The 18702-nt window shown below is 43.3% G+C and overlaps 1 protein-coding gene across 1 annotated transcript in view; it reads right to left on the bottom strand.

The window, feature by feature from the left end:
- Positions 1 to 18702, bottom strand: part of LOC137375707 (protein FAM13B-like) — a 214896-nt gene that overhangs the window by 101944 nt on the left and 94250 nt on the right. The window contains exon 10 of the mRNA XM_068043092.1: positions 14791 to 14897. Coding sequence (XP_067899193.1) covers positions 14791 to 14897 — 107 coding nt within the window. The remainder of the gene's footprint in view (positions 1 to 14790; positions 14898 to 18702) is intronic.

The raw sequence follows: 18702 nt of genomic DNA, 5'->3' as shown, positions 1-18702 counted from the left end.
CATACCCCTCGATTCCCTGAGACAGCAAAAATCTGTCCCATCCCTAAATGTAATCAACGTTTGAGCAATCACAACCCTCTAGGGTAGAGAATTTCAAAGATTCACAACCCTTTGAGATAATTTCTCATCACAGTCCTAAATAAACAGCCCCTTATCCTGAGGCTGTGCCCCCGTGTTTTAGATTCTCCAACCAGCAGAAATAATTTCCCAGTATCTACCCTATCCAGCCCCCTTTAGAATCTTATATCTTTCAATGAGATTATCTCTCATTCCTTTAAACTCCAGGACTACAGGTCCACTTTACTTGGTCTCTCAACGTCGGACAACCAGTGCATCAAATGCAATAGTAAAGTGACAGAGAAAAATAGAAAAATGATAACGCTAAAGGCAGTATATCTGAATGCATGAAGCATTTGCAACAAAATAAATGAATCAATGGCTCACACAGAAATTCATGAGCTTGATCTAATAGCTATTGCGAACGCATGGCTGCAGAGTGACAAACTTTGGGAACTAAACATTCCAGAATGCTTGACTTTTAAAAAGGGTAAGCAAAATGATAAAGGAAGGGGGAGGTTGCTCTGATAATAAAGGATGGGATAAAGACAGTAGAGAGAAAGGATCCAAGCTCAAAGTCAAGAGGTACAGTTTGAGTAGAGTAAAGAAATAAAAAAGGGGCAGGAAACACAGGTGGCAGCAGGTTATCGGCTCCTAACATTTGTTGTGGTGTCGGGTAGAGTCTAAATCAGGAAATTAGAGGTGCATGTAATAAGGATAATCATGGGGGACTTCAATATTCATTCAGACTTGGCAAACCAAATTTGCTGTAATAGTATGGAGGACATGTTGATAATGAATACAAGTTACTTTTCTAGATCAGTATGTTGAGGAACCAACTGAGGAACAGGCTATTTTAGATCTAGTATTGCACACTGAGAAAGGGTTAATTAATTAATTACCAACCTTGTAGTAAAGGGGCCTCAAGGGAAGTCCTTCTAGGTGGAAGAGGTCACGGGTTTGGAAGGTGCTGTCAAAGGAGATGTGGGGGTTGCTGCAGTGCATCTTGTATATGGTACACACTGTGGCCACTGTGTGTCAGTGGTGGAGGCAGTGAATGTTTAAGGTGATGGATGGGGTGCCGATCAAGCGGGCTGCTTTGTCCTGGATGGTGTTGAGCCTCCTGAGCGTTGTTGAAGCTGCGCTCATCCAGGCAAGTGCAGGGTATGCCAGCACGCTCCTGACGTGTGCCTTGTAGATGGTGGACAGGCTCTGGGAGTCAGGAGGTGGGTTAATCACTGCAGAATTCCCACTCTCTGACCTGTGTAACCACAATAATTATGTGGCTGTTCCAGTTCAGTTTCTGGTCAATAGTTGGCTAAGGTATTTTAGAAAACTACATTAAAAGATATGATGGCAGATAATGAATTAATTCACAATTTGCAGCAAATATACATTCTCATAAGTAATTAAAAACCCATGGGAAAAGTGGTCCAACTGTAACAAGCAAGAGAAGTTAAAATATATCAGATGAAAAGAGGCTTATAATGTTGCCAAAAGGTGTGGCAAGTCTAAAGATTGGGAGGATTTTAGAATTCATCAACGGAGGACCAAGAAATTGACAATCACAGAATTGTTACAGGACAGGAGGCGGCCATTCAGCCTGTTTCTGCACTGGCTCTCCGAAGGAGCTATTTACCCAATAGCACTCCTCTGCCTTCTCCCCATAGCCCTGCACATTCTTCCTTTTCAGATAACAATCCAATTCCCTCTTGAATGCCTCGATTGAACCTGCCTCCACCAAACCGTCAGGCAGTGCATTGCAGATTCCAACCATTAGCTACATGAAAAAGTTTTTCCCTCATGCCCTCATTGCTTCTTTTGCCAATTACCTTAAGTCTGTGCCCTCTTGTTTTCGATCCTTCCACCAATGGGAACAGTTTTTGATAAAGAAAGATAAAAGAGAATGAGAGTAAACTAGCAAGAGACAAAAACAGATCGTAAAAGTTTCTATTGCAAATGTTAAAATGAAGAGATTAGCATAAGTAAACGTGGGCCCATTAGTGGCAGAGACAGGAAAAATTATAATGGCGAATAAGGACATGGCAGAGATATTAAACAAATACATTGCATCTGTATTCATGGTAGAAAACACAAAAAAATTACCAGGATGTTACTTAGTTATGAGGACAGGTTAGAAAAGTTAGGGCAGCTCTCCTTTGAACAGAGACGGTCAAGAGGTGACTTAATAAGAGGTTTAAAATGATGAGGGGTTTTGTAAATAGGGGGAAAATATTCCCTCTAGCAAGTGGGTCAATTACTAGTGATCATGGATTCAAAATTATTGAAAACACATCTAAAGGGGAGTTGGCGAAATTTTCACTACAAGTTGTCAGGATCTGGAACACTACCTGAAAAGGTGGTGGAAGCCAATTCAATAAATAATTTTAAAAAAGGAATTTGGACATGTACTTGAGGATGAGGAACTGACAGGGTTATGGAAAAAAGCAGGAATGTGGTACTAAGCATGACTGCCCTTTCAAAGAGCCAGCACAGACATGGCAGGTTGAATGGTCTCCTTCTGTCTTTTAAGTTTCTATATCTATATGATTCTACACCAGCAACTCTTTCCAGTCAAGTAAATTGAAGTATGGGAAATTTTGTGCTGCAGCACTGCACCCACAAAGAATTGTGATGAGACTTCAAATGCATTTAAACAAGAGCTAGATTGCCAACAGAAAGAATCATCCCACTAGTCTGGGCTAGGTTCAAACTCAAGCCCCAGAGTTGAAATGACAGGAATTAATCAAATACACTCTCCCAAAACACAAACCTTTTCTTGTACCGTTACTTAAGACAACTTTTCTCTTAATGCATCATCTTACTTAGGAGCAAAAGCTAAAACTGCAATGAGTTTAAAGCATACTTTTCTCATTTGCAAATGACAAAAAACTTGGAAGTACTGTGAACTGTAAGGAGAATAGTGGTAGACTTCAAGAGGACTGGCTGGTGGAATACGCTGACAAGTGGCAGATGAAATTTAATGCAAGTGTGAAGTGATTCATTTTGATAGGAAGAACAAGGAGAGGCAATACAAGATAAAGGATACAATTCTAAAGCGGGTGCAGGAGCCAAGGGTCCTGGGGATATATGTGCACAAATCATTGAAGGTTGAAGAGCAGGTGAGAAAATGGTTAATATAGCATATAGGATTCCGGGCTTTATAAATAGGGGCATAGAGTACAAAAGCAAAGAAGTTATGATAAACCTGTATAAAACACACTGGTTCGGCCTCAACTGGAGTATTGTGTCCAATTTTCTTTTTATTCATTTCATGGGATGCGAGCATCGTTTGCAAGGCCAGCATATGTTGCCCATCCCTAATTGCCCTTGAAAAGGTGATGGTGAGCTGCTGCTATCCATCTGGTGCGAGTATACCTGCAAAGCTGTTCGGGAGGGAATTACAGAATTTTGATCCAGCTAGTGAAGAAACAGTGATATATTTCCAAGTCAGGATGCTGCGTGGCTTGGAGGGGAACTTGCACATGGTTGTGATTCCACGCATCTGTTGCTCTTACCCTTCTGGGTGGAAGTAGTCACGGGTTTGGAAGGTGCCGAAGGAGGAATGGTGAGTTGCTGCAGTCATCTTGTATATGGTAGACGCTGCTGATACTCTGAGTCAGTGGAGGGAGTGAATGTTGAAGGTGGTAAATGGAGTGCCGATTTAGCAGGCTGCTTTGTCCTGGATGGTGTCGAACGTCCCAAGTGTTCTTGGAGCCAACACATCCAGCCAAGCAAGGAGTATTCCATCACACTCCTTACTTGTGTCTTTGGGGAGTCAGGAGATGGGTTACTCGGCACAGAATCCCCAGCCTCTGACCTGCTCTTGTAGCCACAGTATTTAGGTAGCTGGTCCAGTTCAGTTTCTGGTCAATGGTAACTCCCAAGATGTTGATCGTGGGGGATTCAGCAATGATAATGCCGTTGAAGGTCAAGGGGAGATAGTTAGATACTATTTTGCTGCAGACAGTCATTGCCTGGCACTTGTGTTGCAAGAATATTACTTGCCACTTATCAACCCAAGCCTGAATGTTGTCCAGGTCTTACTACATATGGACATGGACTGCTTCAGTATCTGAGGAGTCGCAAATGGTACTGAACATCGTACAGAAAACATCCCCACTTCTGACCTTTTGATGGAGGAAAAGTTATCGATGAAGCAGCTGAAGATGGTTGGGCTTAAGATAACACCCCGAGGAACTCCTACAGCGATGTCCTGGGGCTGAGCAGATTGGCCTCCAACAACCGCAACCATCTTCCTTGTGCCACATATGACTCTAACCAGTGGAGCGTTTTCCCCCAATTCCCATTGATTTCAATATGCTAGGGCTCCTTGATGCCACACACTGTCAAATGCTGCCTTGATATCAGGGGCAATCACTCTTACCTCGAGTTCAGCTCTTTTGTCCATGTTTGGACCAAGGCTGTAATGAGGTCAGGAGCCGAATAACCTTGGCGGAACCCCAACTGAGCAGGTTGTTGCTGTTAAAGTGGTGGTTTGATAGCACGGTCGACAACACCATCCATCACTTTGCTAATGATCGAAATTAGACTGATTTTTTTTTTTTTATATTCGTTCATAGGATGTGGACATCGCCGGCTAGCCCATCCCGAATTGCCCTTGAACAAGTGGTGAGCTGCCTTCTTGAACTACTGCAGTCCACGTGGGGCAAGTACACCCACAGAGCTTTCAGGGAGGGAGTTCCAGGATTTTGACCCAGCGACAGTGAAGGAATGGCAATATAGTTCCAAGTCAGGATGGTGCGTGGTTTGGAGGAGAACTTGCAGGTGGTGGTGTTCCCATGTACCTGCTGCTGTTGTCCTTCTATATGGTAGAGGCCACGGGTTTGGAAGGTGCTGTCTAAGGTGCCTTGGTACATTGCTGCAGTGCATCTTGTAGATGGTACACACTTCTGCCACTGTGCATCGGTGGTGGAGGGAGTGAATATTTGTGGATGGGGTGCCAATCAAGCAGGCTGCTTTTTCCAGGATGGTGTCGAGCTTCTCAAATGTTGTTGGAGCTGCACCATCCAGGCAAGTGGAGAGAATTCCATCACACTCCTGACATGCGCCTTGTAGATGATGGACAGGCATTGGGGAGTCGGAAGGTGAGTTACTTGCCACTGGATTCCTAGCCTCTGACCTGCTCTTGTAGCCACAGTATATATAAAGCATAGTTCAGTTTCTGGTCAATGGTAACCCCCAGGATGTTGATTGTGGGGATTCAGCGATTGTAATACCATTGAATGTCAAGGGGAGATGGTTAGATTCTCTCTTGCTGGAGATGGACATTGCCTGGCACTTGTGTGGTGCAAATGTGACTTGCCATTTATCAGCCCAAGCCTGGATATTATCCAGGTCTTGCTGCATTTCTACATGGACTGCTTCAGTATCTGAGGAATCGCGAATGGTGCTGAACATTGTGCAATCAGCAAACAGCCCCACTTCTGACCTTATGACTGAAGGAAGGTCATTGATGAAGCAGGTGAAGATTGTTCAGCCTAGGACACTACCCTGAGGAACTTCTGCAGTGCTGTCCTGAACCTCCAACAACCACAACCATCTTCCTTTGCGCTAGGTATGACTCCAACCAAAGAGTTTTCCCCGATTCCCATTGACTCGTTTTCCTAGGGCTCCTTGATGCCATACTCGGTCAAATACTGATGGGGCGGTAATTGGTCGGATTGGATTTGTCCTGTTCTTTCTGGACAGGACGCACCTGGGTAACTTTCCACAACGGGTAGATGCCAGCGTTGCAGCAACACTAGAACAGCATGGCTAGGGGCGCAGCTAGAACTACATCATAAGTCTTCAGTACTACAGGTGGGATGTTGTCAGGACTCACAGCCTTAGCAGTATCCAGTGCCTTCAGCCATTTCTTGATATCACGTGATGTGTATCGAATTGGCTGAGGACTGGCATCTGTGATGCTGGGGACCTCAGGAGGAGGCCAAGATGGTTCATCCATTTGACACTTCTGGCTGAAGATGGTCGCAAATGCTTCAGCCTTTTCTTTTGCACTGATGTGCTAGGCTTCTCTATCACTGGGAATAGGGATATTTGTGGGGGCCTCTTCCTCTGGTTAATGATTTAATTGTCCATCAACATTCATGACTGGATGTGGCAGAACTATAGAGCTGTGATCTGTGGGATCGCTCAGCTTTGTCTATTGCATGCTGCTTCCGCTGTTTGGCATGCAAGTAGTCCGGTGCTGTAGCTTCACCAGTGTCACAACATCAGAAGTGCGATACAAACTATGGACTAACTCGAAGAGTTATGAATAACTGACTGTCTTTTTAAAAAATAAACCTTTATTTTAGAAAGTGAACAATGGTCCAAAATATCCACGGATGAAAAAGGGACTGGCCTTTGTGTATTCAAACTGTTGGACAAAGTCAAAGGACACATCTTCAAAGCTAAAAGGTATCAATTGCACCCCATCCTAAAACATTCCAGAATTGAATGTCATCTTATGAAACAAAGAAGGTGTGAAGTATCCACGGCCTGTACCATTGTGCAATCACCACGGGGAAGAGATGCGAACGTCTCCTACCAGGAGGTGAGAAATAACACAACTTTACCTTAAAAATAACAGTGACTCCTGACAACACAGCAGCCCACCGATGTCATCAGACCGCACCAAGCTGCGCACATGCACAAACGGTCTCCTGCTCTGTGAGATGCTGCGCATGCGCAGCTACGTCTTGCCAGGACTAATTGGTGCATGCGCAGGAAAATGTCATCGCTGTCCTGGGGGTGTTGATGGGAACAGTGTAGAGGGAGCTAGAATGATGTTCTCTGTCTGTCTGATTTGTTTAAACTTACTACAAAACGTTTCCACTGAGTGCATATTGTTTCAGCAAAATTACCACATTTGTTCACAAGACTTCTGCTATTTAATTTGAAACCATTATAGGAAATTTCCTGAGGCTGGAGCTCGTTCCCCACCACTCACTTTCTCTCCACTGCGCGACTCTCAGGCCCATTGGCCACTCACTCCAGGCCTCATCGCTTGCTCCCGCTCCCCGCGGCTTCCCCCCCACCCCCCTCAGCTGCTTGCTCCAGACCTCACTACTGCCCACCCCCTCTCACCTCAGCCGATTGCTCCCCACTCTTCACTACCCATGCCCCCCCCCTTACAGGCGCTGGGCCGTGCTGCTTCCCTATTGGCCACTCCCTCCTACGTCACCCCTCACGGCCCACCTAGCTTCTTTGATCGTTCTCCGCGCGCTGCCTGAACGTGGGAGCAAGTGGCCCAAGAGGAGGCAAGTGGCGCGGTCTAGAGGTAGGAGCTTGTGGGGGGGGGGTGGGCGGGGAGAGCATCGATGTGGGGAGCAAGCGGCCGGACAGCAGGAAGCGAGGGTCGGGGAACAATTGGCTGAGGGGAGGGGGAGCAGTGGCGAGGTCTGGATCGAGTGGCTTGGGGAGGGGGGGGTGGGGGGGGTTGGGGGAGAAGAAATGGCGAGGCTGTAGTGAGTGCTTAAGGGAATGCAGCTGGCAGTGAACGGCGAGAAGACGGGCGCAGGAAGGAGTGGCAAAGAGAAGTGCAATGGCAGGAGGGCGCGTGGGACTGTTGGGGGTGGGATAGAGGCAGTGATGGAAGCCACTGAGGGGGTTTTTGGGTTGTATTTGTTTTTTGCGATAAATTGAGCAGCACCATCTTTAATCCTGGCAGCTGCCTGAACGTTGCAGTCAGTGACGTTTTAGTGGAAGAGACTGCGTTTGCACATGTGCTGGTACAACGCCACCTAGTGGTTGTGTTGTTGGCAAACGCAACCTAATCAAAAGGCAGCCTAGAATAAGACAGCGAAAGAGCAGCAACATCTGGCAGCTTGTGTTCCAGCAAGCCAGAATGCAAGTGCCCTGTTGTAAAATCCTGCATCCATGTTAGACAGTAGTGAACCAGAAGTGGCCTACCAACTTCAACTGCACTTTCAATCGAGAGAAATCTACACTCATCTCAGGCCTGCAACCAAAGAGAACTTGATTTCCAAGAGAACTCAATAGCTTTATCATAACCTCCCCCCCCCCCCATTAAAAGTCACCCACCTGTTTTCCCCCTCTCTGTCCGTCTCTTCTTGCATGTGTGTGAGCGAATGAGAGTGGATGTGGTTGAGAAAATTTCAGAATAATGCGTATTGATCAACAATTGATTTTCTGTTCAGTAAAATCTGCTGCTGTCTGTTTACTTGAAAACTAAAACACCAAGGGATTAAACCCTAATAACGAAACATTTGCTAGTCAATTGGGGAGTTGAACACAGGGAACCACCCATATCGCACCAGGCGGCCGTAACACCAGTTTGACACCTCATTTTTAGGCATGCCTGATGCTGCTCCTGGCATGCTCTCCTGCACTCTTCATTGAACCAGGGCTGATCCCTTGGCTCATTGGTAATGGCAAAGTGAGGCATATGCTGGGTCATGAGCTTACAGATTGTGGTTGAATCAATTCTACTGCAGATGGTCCACAGCGCCTTATGTATGCCCAGATTTGAGCTGCTTGATCTGTTCTGAATCTATCCCATTTAGCACAGTCGTAGTGCCACACAACACAATGGATGGTATCCTCAGCGTGAAGACGGGACACTGTTCTCATAAGGATTGTGTGTGGTCACTCCTACCAATACGGTTATGGACAGATGCACCTACAACAGGTAGACTGGCGAGGGCAAGGTCTAGTAGGTTTTTCCTTCTTGTTGGTTCCCTCAACACATGCCACAGGCCCAGTCTGGCAGATATGTCCTTCAGGACTCAGCCAGCTCTGTCAGTAGTGGTGCTACCGAGCCACTCTTGGTGATGGACATTGAAGTTCCCCACCCAGAGTACATTTTGTGCCCTTGCGACCTTCAGTGCTTCTTCCCAGTGGTGTTCAACATGGAGGAGTACTGATTCATCAGCTCAGGGAGGGTAGTAGGTAGTAAATCAGCAGGAGGTTTCTGTGCCCATGTTTGACTTGCCGCCATGAGACTTCCTAGGGTTCAGAGTCAATGTTGAGGACCCCCAGGACAACTCCCTCACGACTGCATACCACTGTGCCACCATCACTGGTGAGTCTGCCCTGCTGGTGGGACAGGGCATATCCAGGAATGGTGACTGAGGTGTATGGGACATTGGATGTAAAGGTATTTTCCCATGAGTAGGACTATGTCAGACTATTGCTTAACCAGTCTGTGGGACAGCTCTCCCAATTTTGGCACAATCCCCTAGATGGAGATAAGGAAGGCTTTGCAGAGTAAGGGCTGGGTTTGCCGTTGTCGTGCTGGATGTTTCGTGCGGTTTTATTCCTTTTCAATTTTTGTACAACTGAGTGATTTGCTAGGCCATTTCAGAGGTAAGTTAAGATTCAATCACACTGCTGCGGATCTGAAGTCACATAGGCCAGACCAGGAGAGGACAGCAGATTTCCTTCCCTCAAGGACCTAGGTAGACCAGATGGGTTTTTTTTTTACAACAATCGATGGTAGTTCCACTACTGAGAGTAGCTTTCAATTCCAGATTTTTATTAATTGAATGTATTAATTAAATTTAAATTCCATCAGTTGTTGTGGTGAGATTTGAACCCATGACCCCAGAGTATTCGCCTGGGTCTCTAGATAACAAGTCCAGTAACTACCACTATGCCACTGTCTGCCCACTTAATTCTGGGCACCACACTTTAGGAAGGATGTTAAGGCATTAGAGCGGGTGCAGATAAGATTCACAAGAATGATTCCAAGGATGAGAACTTCAGTTACGTGGGCAGATTAGAGAAGCTGGGGCAGTTATCCTTGCAGAAGGGAAGATTAAGAGGAGATTTCATAGAATTGATCAAAATCATGAGGGGTCTGGACAAAGTAGAGGAGAAACTGTTCCTCTTGACAGAAGGGTCGAGAACCAGAGGATGCCGATTTAAGGTGAATAGCAGAAGATGCAAAGGCTACATGAGGAAAAAACCTTTTGTTTTTAAACGCAGCAGGTGGTTAGGATCTGGAATGCACTGTCTGAGAGTGTGGTGCGGCAGATTCAAATCAAGGTTTTCAAAAGAGAACTGGATACTTATAGGAGGAGAAAAAATTTGCAGGGTGACAGGGAAAAAGGCTGGGGAGAGGGACTATGCGAGTTGTTCTTGCAAAGAGCCAACATGGACACAATGGGCTGGATGACCACCATCTGTGCTGTAACCATTCTATGACAGGAAGAAGTCAGTTCTGTCAGGTTGGAACATGCTGAAACGATGGGTCTACTGAGGCAGTCCTGTTTGTGGACCTTGGGAAGGAGATAGAAGTGGGCTGTCCAGGATTGGGAGAACAAGATTGGAGGTTGCAGAGATCATGAGATCGTAAGTAACAGGAGTAGGCCATTTGGCCCCTTGAGCCTGCTCTGCCATTCAATAAGATCATGGCTGATTTGACTGGGGCCTTCACTCCACTTTCCTGCCTTCCCTCTACAATCCTTGACTCCCTTGTCACCTGTCTAACTCAGCCTTGAATATTTTAAGTGACCCAGCCTCCACTGCTCACTGAGGATGAGAATTCCAAATATTAACGAGCCTCAGAAGAAATTCCTCCTCATCTGTCTTAAATGGGAGACCTCTTATTCTGAAGCTGTGCCCCCTCGTTCTAGATTCCCGCACGAAGGGAAACAACCTCTCGGCATCTAGCCTGTCAAGCCCCCTCAGAATCTAATGCGTTTGAATAAGATCACCTCTCATACTTTTGAACTCCAATGAGCCCAGCCTGCTCAACCTTTCCTCATAAAGACAACCTCTTCATCCAGTAATCAGCCTAATGAACCTTCTCTAAACTGCTTCCAATGCTAGTATATCCTTCCTTAAGATGCCCAAAACTGTATGCAGTACTCTAGGTGTGGTTTCACCAATGCCCTGTACAGTTGTACTTTTATACTCCATCCCCCTTGCAATAAAAGCCAAAATTCCATTTACTTGCTGTACCTGCATGTTGACTTTGTGATTCATGTATAAGGACACATAGATCCCCCTGTACCGCAGCATTCTGCAATCTCTCTCAATAATATTCTGCTTTTCTATTCTTCCCATCAACATGGACAACTTCACATTTTCCCACATTATACTCCATCGGCCAATTTTTGTGTCCACTCATGTAACCTATTTTCAGACACTGTATCCTCTTTACAATGTGCTTTCCTACCTATCTTTGTATCAGCAGATTTGGCTACAATTTACTCAGTCCCTTCATCCAAGTCATTAATATAGATCGTAAATAGTTGAGACCCCAGCAATGATCCCTGTGGCACTTCACTACTTACAGTTTGCCAACTTGAAAGTGATCCAATTATCCCAACTATCTGTTTCCTCTTAATTAGCCAGTTCTCTATCCATGTTAATATATTACCCCCAACCCCATGAGCTCTTTATTTGTGTCGGAGTAGTAACCTCTAATGTGGCACCTTATCAAATGCCTGGAAAACCAAATACACTGCAACTACTGGTTCCCTTTTATTCACCTTGTTGGTACATCCTCAAAGAACTCTAATAAATTTGTCAAATACCCAATTTCCCTTTCATAAAACCATGTTGACTGTGCCTGATTGCATTACAATTTTCTAAATGTCCTTAATAATGGATTCTACCATTTTCGCAATGACATTTTTTTATTTATGTCGAGATACAGCACTGAAACAGGCCCTTTGGCCCACTGAGTCTGTGCCGACCATCAACCACCCATTTATACTAATCCTACATTAATCCCATATTCCTACCACATCCCCACCTTCCCTCAATTCCCCTACCACCTACCTATACTAAAGGGCAATTTATAATGGCCAATTTACCCATCAACCTGCAAGTCTTTGGCTGTGGGAGGAAACCGGAGCACCCGGCGAAAACCCACGCGGTCACAGGGAGAACTTTCAAACTCCACACAGACAGTACCCAGAATCGAACCCGGGTCGCTGGAGCTGAGAGGCTGCGGTGCTAACCACTGCGCCGCCCATGTTAGGCTAACTGGTCCATAGTTTCCTGTTTTCATGTCTCCCCCTTTTCTTGAATAGAGGTGTTACACTTACAGTTTTACAGTTTACAGTTTTCCAAACCATTGGGGTTTTTCCAGAATATAGGAAATTTGGGGACATTACAACCATTGCATCCATATTCTCTGCAGCCACTTCTTTTAAGACCCTAGGATAGAGTCAGTCAGGTCCAGGGGACTTGTCAGCCTTTCATCCCAATAGTTTTCCTAGTACTTTTTCTCTAGTAATAGTTTTAAGTTCCTCCCTCCCTTTTACCTCCTGATTTTCTACTATTCTTGGGATGCTCTTTGTGGCTTCTATTATGAAGACAAATACAAAATACTTGTTCAAAGTCTCTGCCATTTCCTTGTTTCCCATTATTAAATCCTCAGTCTCATCCTCTAAGGGACCACCGCTTACTTTAGCTACTCTCTTCCTTTTTATATATTTGTAGGGGCTTTTACTGTCTGTTTTTATATTTCTTTAGTTTATTCTTATACTCTAATTTCTCCCTCTTTTTAAAAAAAAAAAGTTACCCTCTGCTGCTGTCTAAAATTTTCCTAATCTTCTGGCCTACCACTAATCTGCAGTATTGTACGCCTTTCCCTTCAATTTGATACTATCCTTAACTTCAAAAGTTAGCTATGGATAGTGCATCCTTTTCAGAATCTTTCTTTCTCAATGGAATACATCTTTGTTGAGAGTTATGAAATAATAGGGAAAGTTTCTTAGAACAATACATTCTGGATCCAACCCGGGAGCAGGCTATTTTAGAACTGGAAATGTGTAATGAGATGAAATAAACAAGTGACCTCTTTTAAAGGATCATCTAGGCAAGAGTGATCATAACATGATGAATTTCACATTGTTTGAAAGCGAGAAATTTGGGTCTGAAACTTGTGCCTTAAAACTTCAACAAAGGCAATTACAAGGGTATGAAGACAGTTGGCTTAAGTGGACAGGGAAAATAAGTTTAAAAATTAAGACAGTAGAGAAGCACTAGCAGACACGTACGGAGATATTTCACAACACTCAACAAAGGTATATTCCATTGAGGAAAAAAAAAAGACCGAGAAGGATGCACCAATCGTGGCTAAGGAAATTAAGGATGCTATCAAATTGAAATTCTAATTATCCACTGGGGTTCACTGATAATATAAATCTACAATTACTGCTGGAAGTTGTGCTCATTTACTCTTTTTGAATAAATATACAGTTACACAACACCAGCTGATCTCTTGACAGAGTCTACGAACAGTCCATTTGTCAGTCTGATGACCATTTGAACCCTTTAAGTTAAAATGGCTGAAAGTTGCCAGTGATGCACACAGATGCCATCTGAAAACAACTGTTGCTAGAATATATAATTAAGGATAGGATGGCTGAACACCTTGAAAATTTTCAACAGATCAGAGCCCGCTAGCATGGATTTGTATAGGGCAGATCATGGTTGACGAACCTGATTAAATTTTCTAAAAAGGTGACTAACGTAGTGGACAGGAGAATGTCTATGGTTGTTATTTATATGGACTTCCACAAGGCATTTGATAAAGTCGCTCGAGATTGTTAGCTAAAGTTGATCTGGTTAGGAAATTAGCTGAGTGGCAAGAGACAGAGCAAGGATAATGGGCAGGTACTCTAATTGGCAGGATGGGACTGGTGGTGTTCTACATGGATCGGTGTTGGGTCCTCAACTATTCACGATATTTATTAATAAGTTAGATGATGGAATACAGAGTCACATATCCAAATTTGCCCATGACACAAAGATATGAGACACTGTATGCATTGTACATGGAGGCATAAAATTACAGAGATATTGACAGATTAAGTGAATGGGCAAAACTGTGGCGAATGGATTTCAATGTAGGAAAGTATGAAGTCATCCACTTTGGACCTAGAAGTTAGAACATGATATTTTCTAAATTGTAAAATGCTGTGAACAGTGGAGGTCCAAACAGAGTTGGGGTTCAAAGTCCATAGATCAATAAAATGTTGTGAACAGGTAGAGAAAATAATCAAGGTGGCTAATAGAATCCTGGCCTTTATATCTAGAGGACTAGAAAACAAGAGGATAGAAGTCATGCTTCAGCTATACAAAGCCCTGGTTAGACCACACCTGGAGTACTGAGAGCAGTTCTGGACACATCTTCGGAAGGATATATTGGCTTGGAAGGAGTGCAGTAAATTATAAATCAGATATCAACAGATATTTTTCAGTCAAAGGGATATGGGGCAAAGGCGGGTGAATGGAGTTAGATCGCAGATCAGCTGTGATCTCATTGAATGGCAGAACAGACTCAAGGGGCTAAATGGCCCATTCATGTTCCTATGTTCATACGCTCTTATTCCACTCCCGCATTAGATCGAGATAATTCAATTAAACAAGCCTCACACATGAGAACAGATAGCTAGGCGATGAAGGATAGAACAATGGAGCCTAGACTTTATACACTTAAGCTTTTATTTTACAGAGACACACCTCCAACCAACTACCCCTCTTTCAGCCTGCTCCTCCATAAATGAGCACAGTTGAGTCCCCAATTATCCACATGAATATAATTAGTACCTAATTTGACATATAATTAATATCAGAGTATTTTCTATATTACCAGCTTAGAATGATTGCATATTAAAACCCAAATTGTAGAAGGCCAAGAGTCTAGTTTTAGCTGTATTTCCAATCTACTTCATTTCTGTATTTTATTTATCTGAATTTAAATGGCGATATTTTTAAATGGCAAGCAGTTCCACCACTACTTACCTTTCTGCTTTAATATTGTTTTCTTCATCTATAATTGGTTCATTGTCCAAGCTTTCTTCAGGTATATCCAGAAGTAGAATCCTGGGGAGCGACAAGTTTTCCACAACCTACAAATTTACAAAAACAGAAATCAAGTCTACCCAGAAAATGACTGATAAAGATACAGTTTCTCTCCTGAGAGTCGTGTTTTTCATTTTAAAGTTCTGGAAACCTGAAGTCCAAGCAGTTCGTTGGAAAAGTATAATGGCTGCTCTGAGATTGTCTGCTTCAGAGCTCCAGTAGGTTTTGATCCATAATTAATCAACTAATTCTTTGAAGAAAGGATATCATTCCATGCCAGTTTCATTAGAATAGATAAGAGTGTTATTTTCAATTATGCCTGTGTTCCAGAATTGCTTAGCCATCAGGAAACCCACTATAAAGTTTGATTCAGAATTGGTGCACATTGTCACAGATATCAAAGTTGCTTTCATGGCTAGTTCAAACAAAATGTAGCATCCAAAACAGTTGTATTGCAACATCCAAGGAAGAACACACATGTAACCTAAAATGTCTCCAGTGCCTTGAATTACTGTTGGCTTCTCTAATGATGTGTCAGTAGGGGCTTAATCAGTAATCCTGTGCAATTCACTATCCCACACCATGTACCATCATTCAAGGTTCCCAATTTAGGTGAGAAAGGCTGCATGGACTTTGGATTGCTTTTGAATTTTAATCATAAAGACCAATTTAATCATCAAATAAAAATTTGGTTAAATCTTACTACGTGCTTTTGTTTCAATATAACGTTTTACATGTAAATAAATCAGAAAAAAGGTACTTCAGTCTTTCTACAGTGCTGTAACAACATTTGTTTCTCCTCCGAGGTAGTGACACTCCACGTACTCTTGAGCAAGTGCTTTTTTTTTTAAAAAAAAGCATTCTTTCAAGGGATGTGGGTGGCACTGGCAAGGCCAGCATTCGCTGCCCATCCCTAATTGCCCTTGATAACTGAGTGACTTGCTAGGCCAATTCAGAGGGCAGTTAAGAGTCAACCACACTGCTGTGGGTCTGGAGTCACCTGTCGGCCAGACCAGGTAAGGACAGCAGATTTCCTTCCCCGAAGGACATTAGTGAACCAGATGGGTTTTTAGGACAATCGATGACATTTTCATGGCACCATTACCGAGACTAGCTTTCAATTCCAGATTTTATTAGTTAATTGAATTTTTATTAACCAATTGAATTTAAATTCCAGCAGCCGCCATGTTGGGATTTGAACCCATGTTTCCAGGGCATTATTGTGAACTTCAAGATTACAAGTGCAGTGACATTACCCATACGCCACCATCTCCTTTTGCACTGAATCAGGGCTAAATGTTAAACCCGAGTATGCTACATCATAATGCACAGCAGAGAATAAAGACACAGGTTTTGGTTCATAAGCAACTCTTTGTATATGATAACCAACCTAACCAAAATAGTTTGCATTTATATAGTACTTTTAACATGTATGTAAAAGACTCAAGCGCTTCACAGAAGCACTAGACAAAAATTGACACCAAGCCAAAAGGAGACATTAGGACGTGACCAGATGCTTGGTCAAAGATGTAGGTTTTATAAGCAGTTTTTTTTTTAAAAAGGAGGGACATGGGGGGGGGCACATAGGGGAGAGACAGGGGTGGAGAGACGAAGAGGTTTAGAAAAGGGAATTCCAGAGCTTAGCACCTGGATAGCTGAAGGCACGCCCGCCAATGGAGAGATGAAGGAAGTGGAAGATGCGCCACAGGCCAAAGTTGGCGGATCAGATTTCCCCAAGGGTTCTGGGCTGGAGGAGATTGTGAAGATAGGAAGCGGTGACCACACAGGGGGATTTGAATAGGAGGATGGGAATTTTAAAACCGAATCGCAAGTTGACCGGGAGCCAAGGAAGGCCAGTAAACACATGGGTCATGGGTGATAGAGTCTTGGTGCAAGTTAGGATCTTGGCAGAGTTTTCCATCAGCTCAAGTTTATGGAAGGTGGAAAATGGGAAGCCAGCCAGGAAAGCATTTGAATAGTATAGTCTGGGGGCAATAAATGAACAGTGAGGGCTTCTGCAATAGAAAGCTGAAGCATGGATTGAGACAAGTGATGTTACAGTAGTGGAACTAGATCATATTTGGGATGGAGCAAATATGGGGCCAGCAGCTCAGTTCAGGGTCAAACAGCACAGCAAGGTTATAAGTAGTTTGGCTCAGCCCAAGTAACTGGCCATGGTGAACAAACAGAAAAATCGGTGGCAAGGGAATTAAGTTTGTGCCAGGGCTGAAGAAACTGCTGGTCTTCCCAAACTTTAACTGTATGAAACTGCAACTCCTCTGACAACACAGTCGGTAGATGGACCGTCAGAGGTAGAGAGATAGAAATGGGTATCAACATACATGCAGAACTGGATGTTTTGAGGGGCAGCAGGTAGATGGGAAATAGGACAGGGCCAAGGATAGACTGGTCAAAGCACTTAACCACTGTTACAGAATGGAAAAACTCTTGTGTTTCATGTTAAGGTCGTACTTGGTAAACAGGTTGTAAGGCAAAACAAAGAAACACCATGATCAGAATAGCACATTATAACTGCAATTCCCAGTAAAATCCAATCTTTAATATGCCACTGCAGCTCAAGAAGTGAAATCAGATGTTTGAAATGGTGTCTACTGTCTGCATAAGCCAAAACTGAAATTACCCTGATTAACCATTTAAAGTTATGCATATTCAGAAATTACTTGATTTCAAAATGCTTAGTTTCTATGCTAGAACAGCTTTTATTTACATTAAGATATCCTTAAATCATTTAAAATAAAAGTTAAATTCTTCTGCCAAACTGGAGAATTTTGCTTCATTTGTTTCTTTCAAAATCAAGTACAAAATGCAATTATATTTCAGTGATATTACAGGAGCTACTTCACATCATAATCCAATTCCTGGTGAGTGTGAACTTATCCAGTTTATACTGCAGATAAAAGCTTCTATAGGTTCATAAAAGGAAACATTTGGCCAAGACAAATGTGGGTCCATTACAGGCAGAGTCAGGAGAATTTATAATGGAGAATAGAGAAATGGCAGAGAAGCTAAATGATTACTTTATGTCTGTCTTCACTGAGGAAGATACAAGAGATCTCCCAGAATTAGAGATCCAAGGGATTAGGGGGAAATGAGGAATTGAAGGAAATTAGTATTAAGAAGGTTGTATTGGAGAAATTAATGAGGCTGAAGGTTTATAAGTCCGCAGGACCTGATCATAAGAATACAACTAGGAGCAGGAGTAGGCAATTCAGCTCCTCGAGCCTGCTCCACCATTCAATAAGATTATGGCTGATCTCATCTCTGCCTCAACTCAACTTTCCTGCCAGTTCTTCATAACCCTTCACTAATTAAAAATCTGTCTATCTCCTCCTTAAATTTACTCAACGTCCCAGCATCTACGGCACTTTGGGATAGTGAATTTCACAGACTCACAACCCCTTGAGAGAAGTAATTTCTCCTCATCTCTGTTTTAAATCTGCTACCCCTTATCCTAAAACTGTGACCTCTTGTTCTAGATTGCCCCACCAGAGGAAACATCATCTCTACGTCTTTGTCAATCCCCTTAATCATCTTGTATACCTCAATTAGATCTCCTCTCATTCTTCTAAACTCTAGAGAGTAAAGGCCTAAACTGCTCAATCTTTATTCATAAGACAAACCGCTCATTTCTAGAATCAATCTACATCGCAGAGTGTTGAAAGAGGTAGCTATGCAGATAGTGGATGCATTGATTAACTTCCAAAATTCCATAGATTCTGGAGCAGTTCCTGCAGATTGCACGGTCGCAAATGTCACCCCACTATTTAAGGGAGGGAGAAAGAAAACAGGGAATTACATCAGTTGTTGGAAAAAATGCTAGAATCTATTCTA

The sequence above is a fragment of the Heterodontus francisci genome, chromosome 12 (genome assembly GCF_036365525.1).
Source record: "Heterodontus francisci isolate sHetFra1 chromosome 12, sHetFra1.hap1, whole genome shotgun sequence".
NCBI lineage: Eukaryota > Metazoa > Chordata > Chondrichthyes > Heterodontiformes > Heterodontidae > Heterodontus > Heterodontus francisci.
The sequence above is the reverse complement of the archived record's forward strand: the minus strand, read 5'-3'. Positions and strand labels throughout refer to the sequence as shown.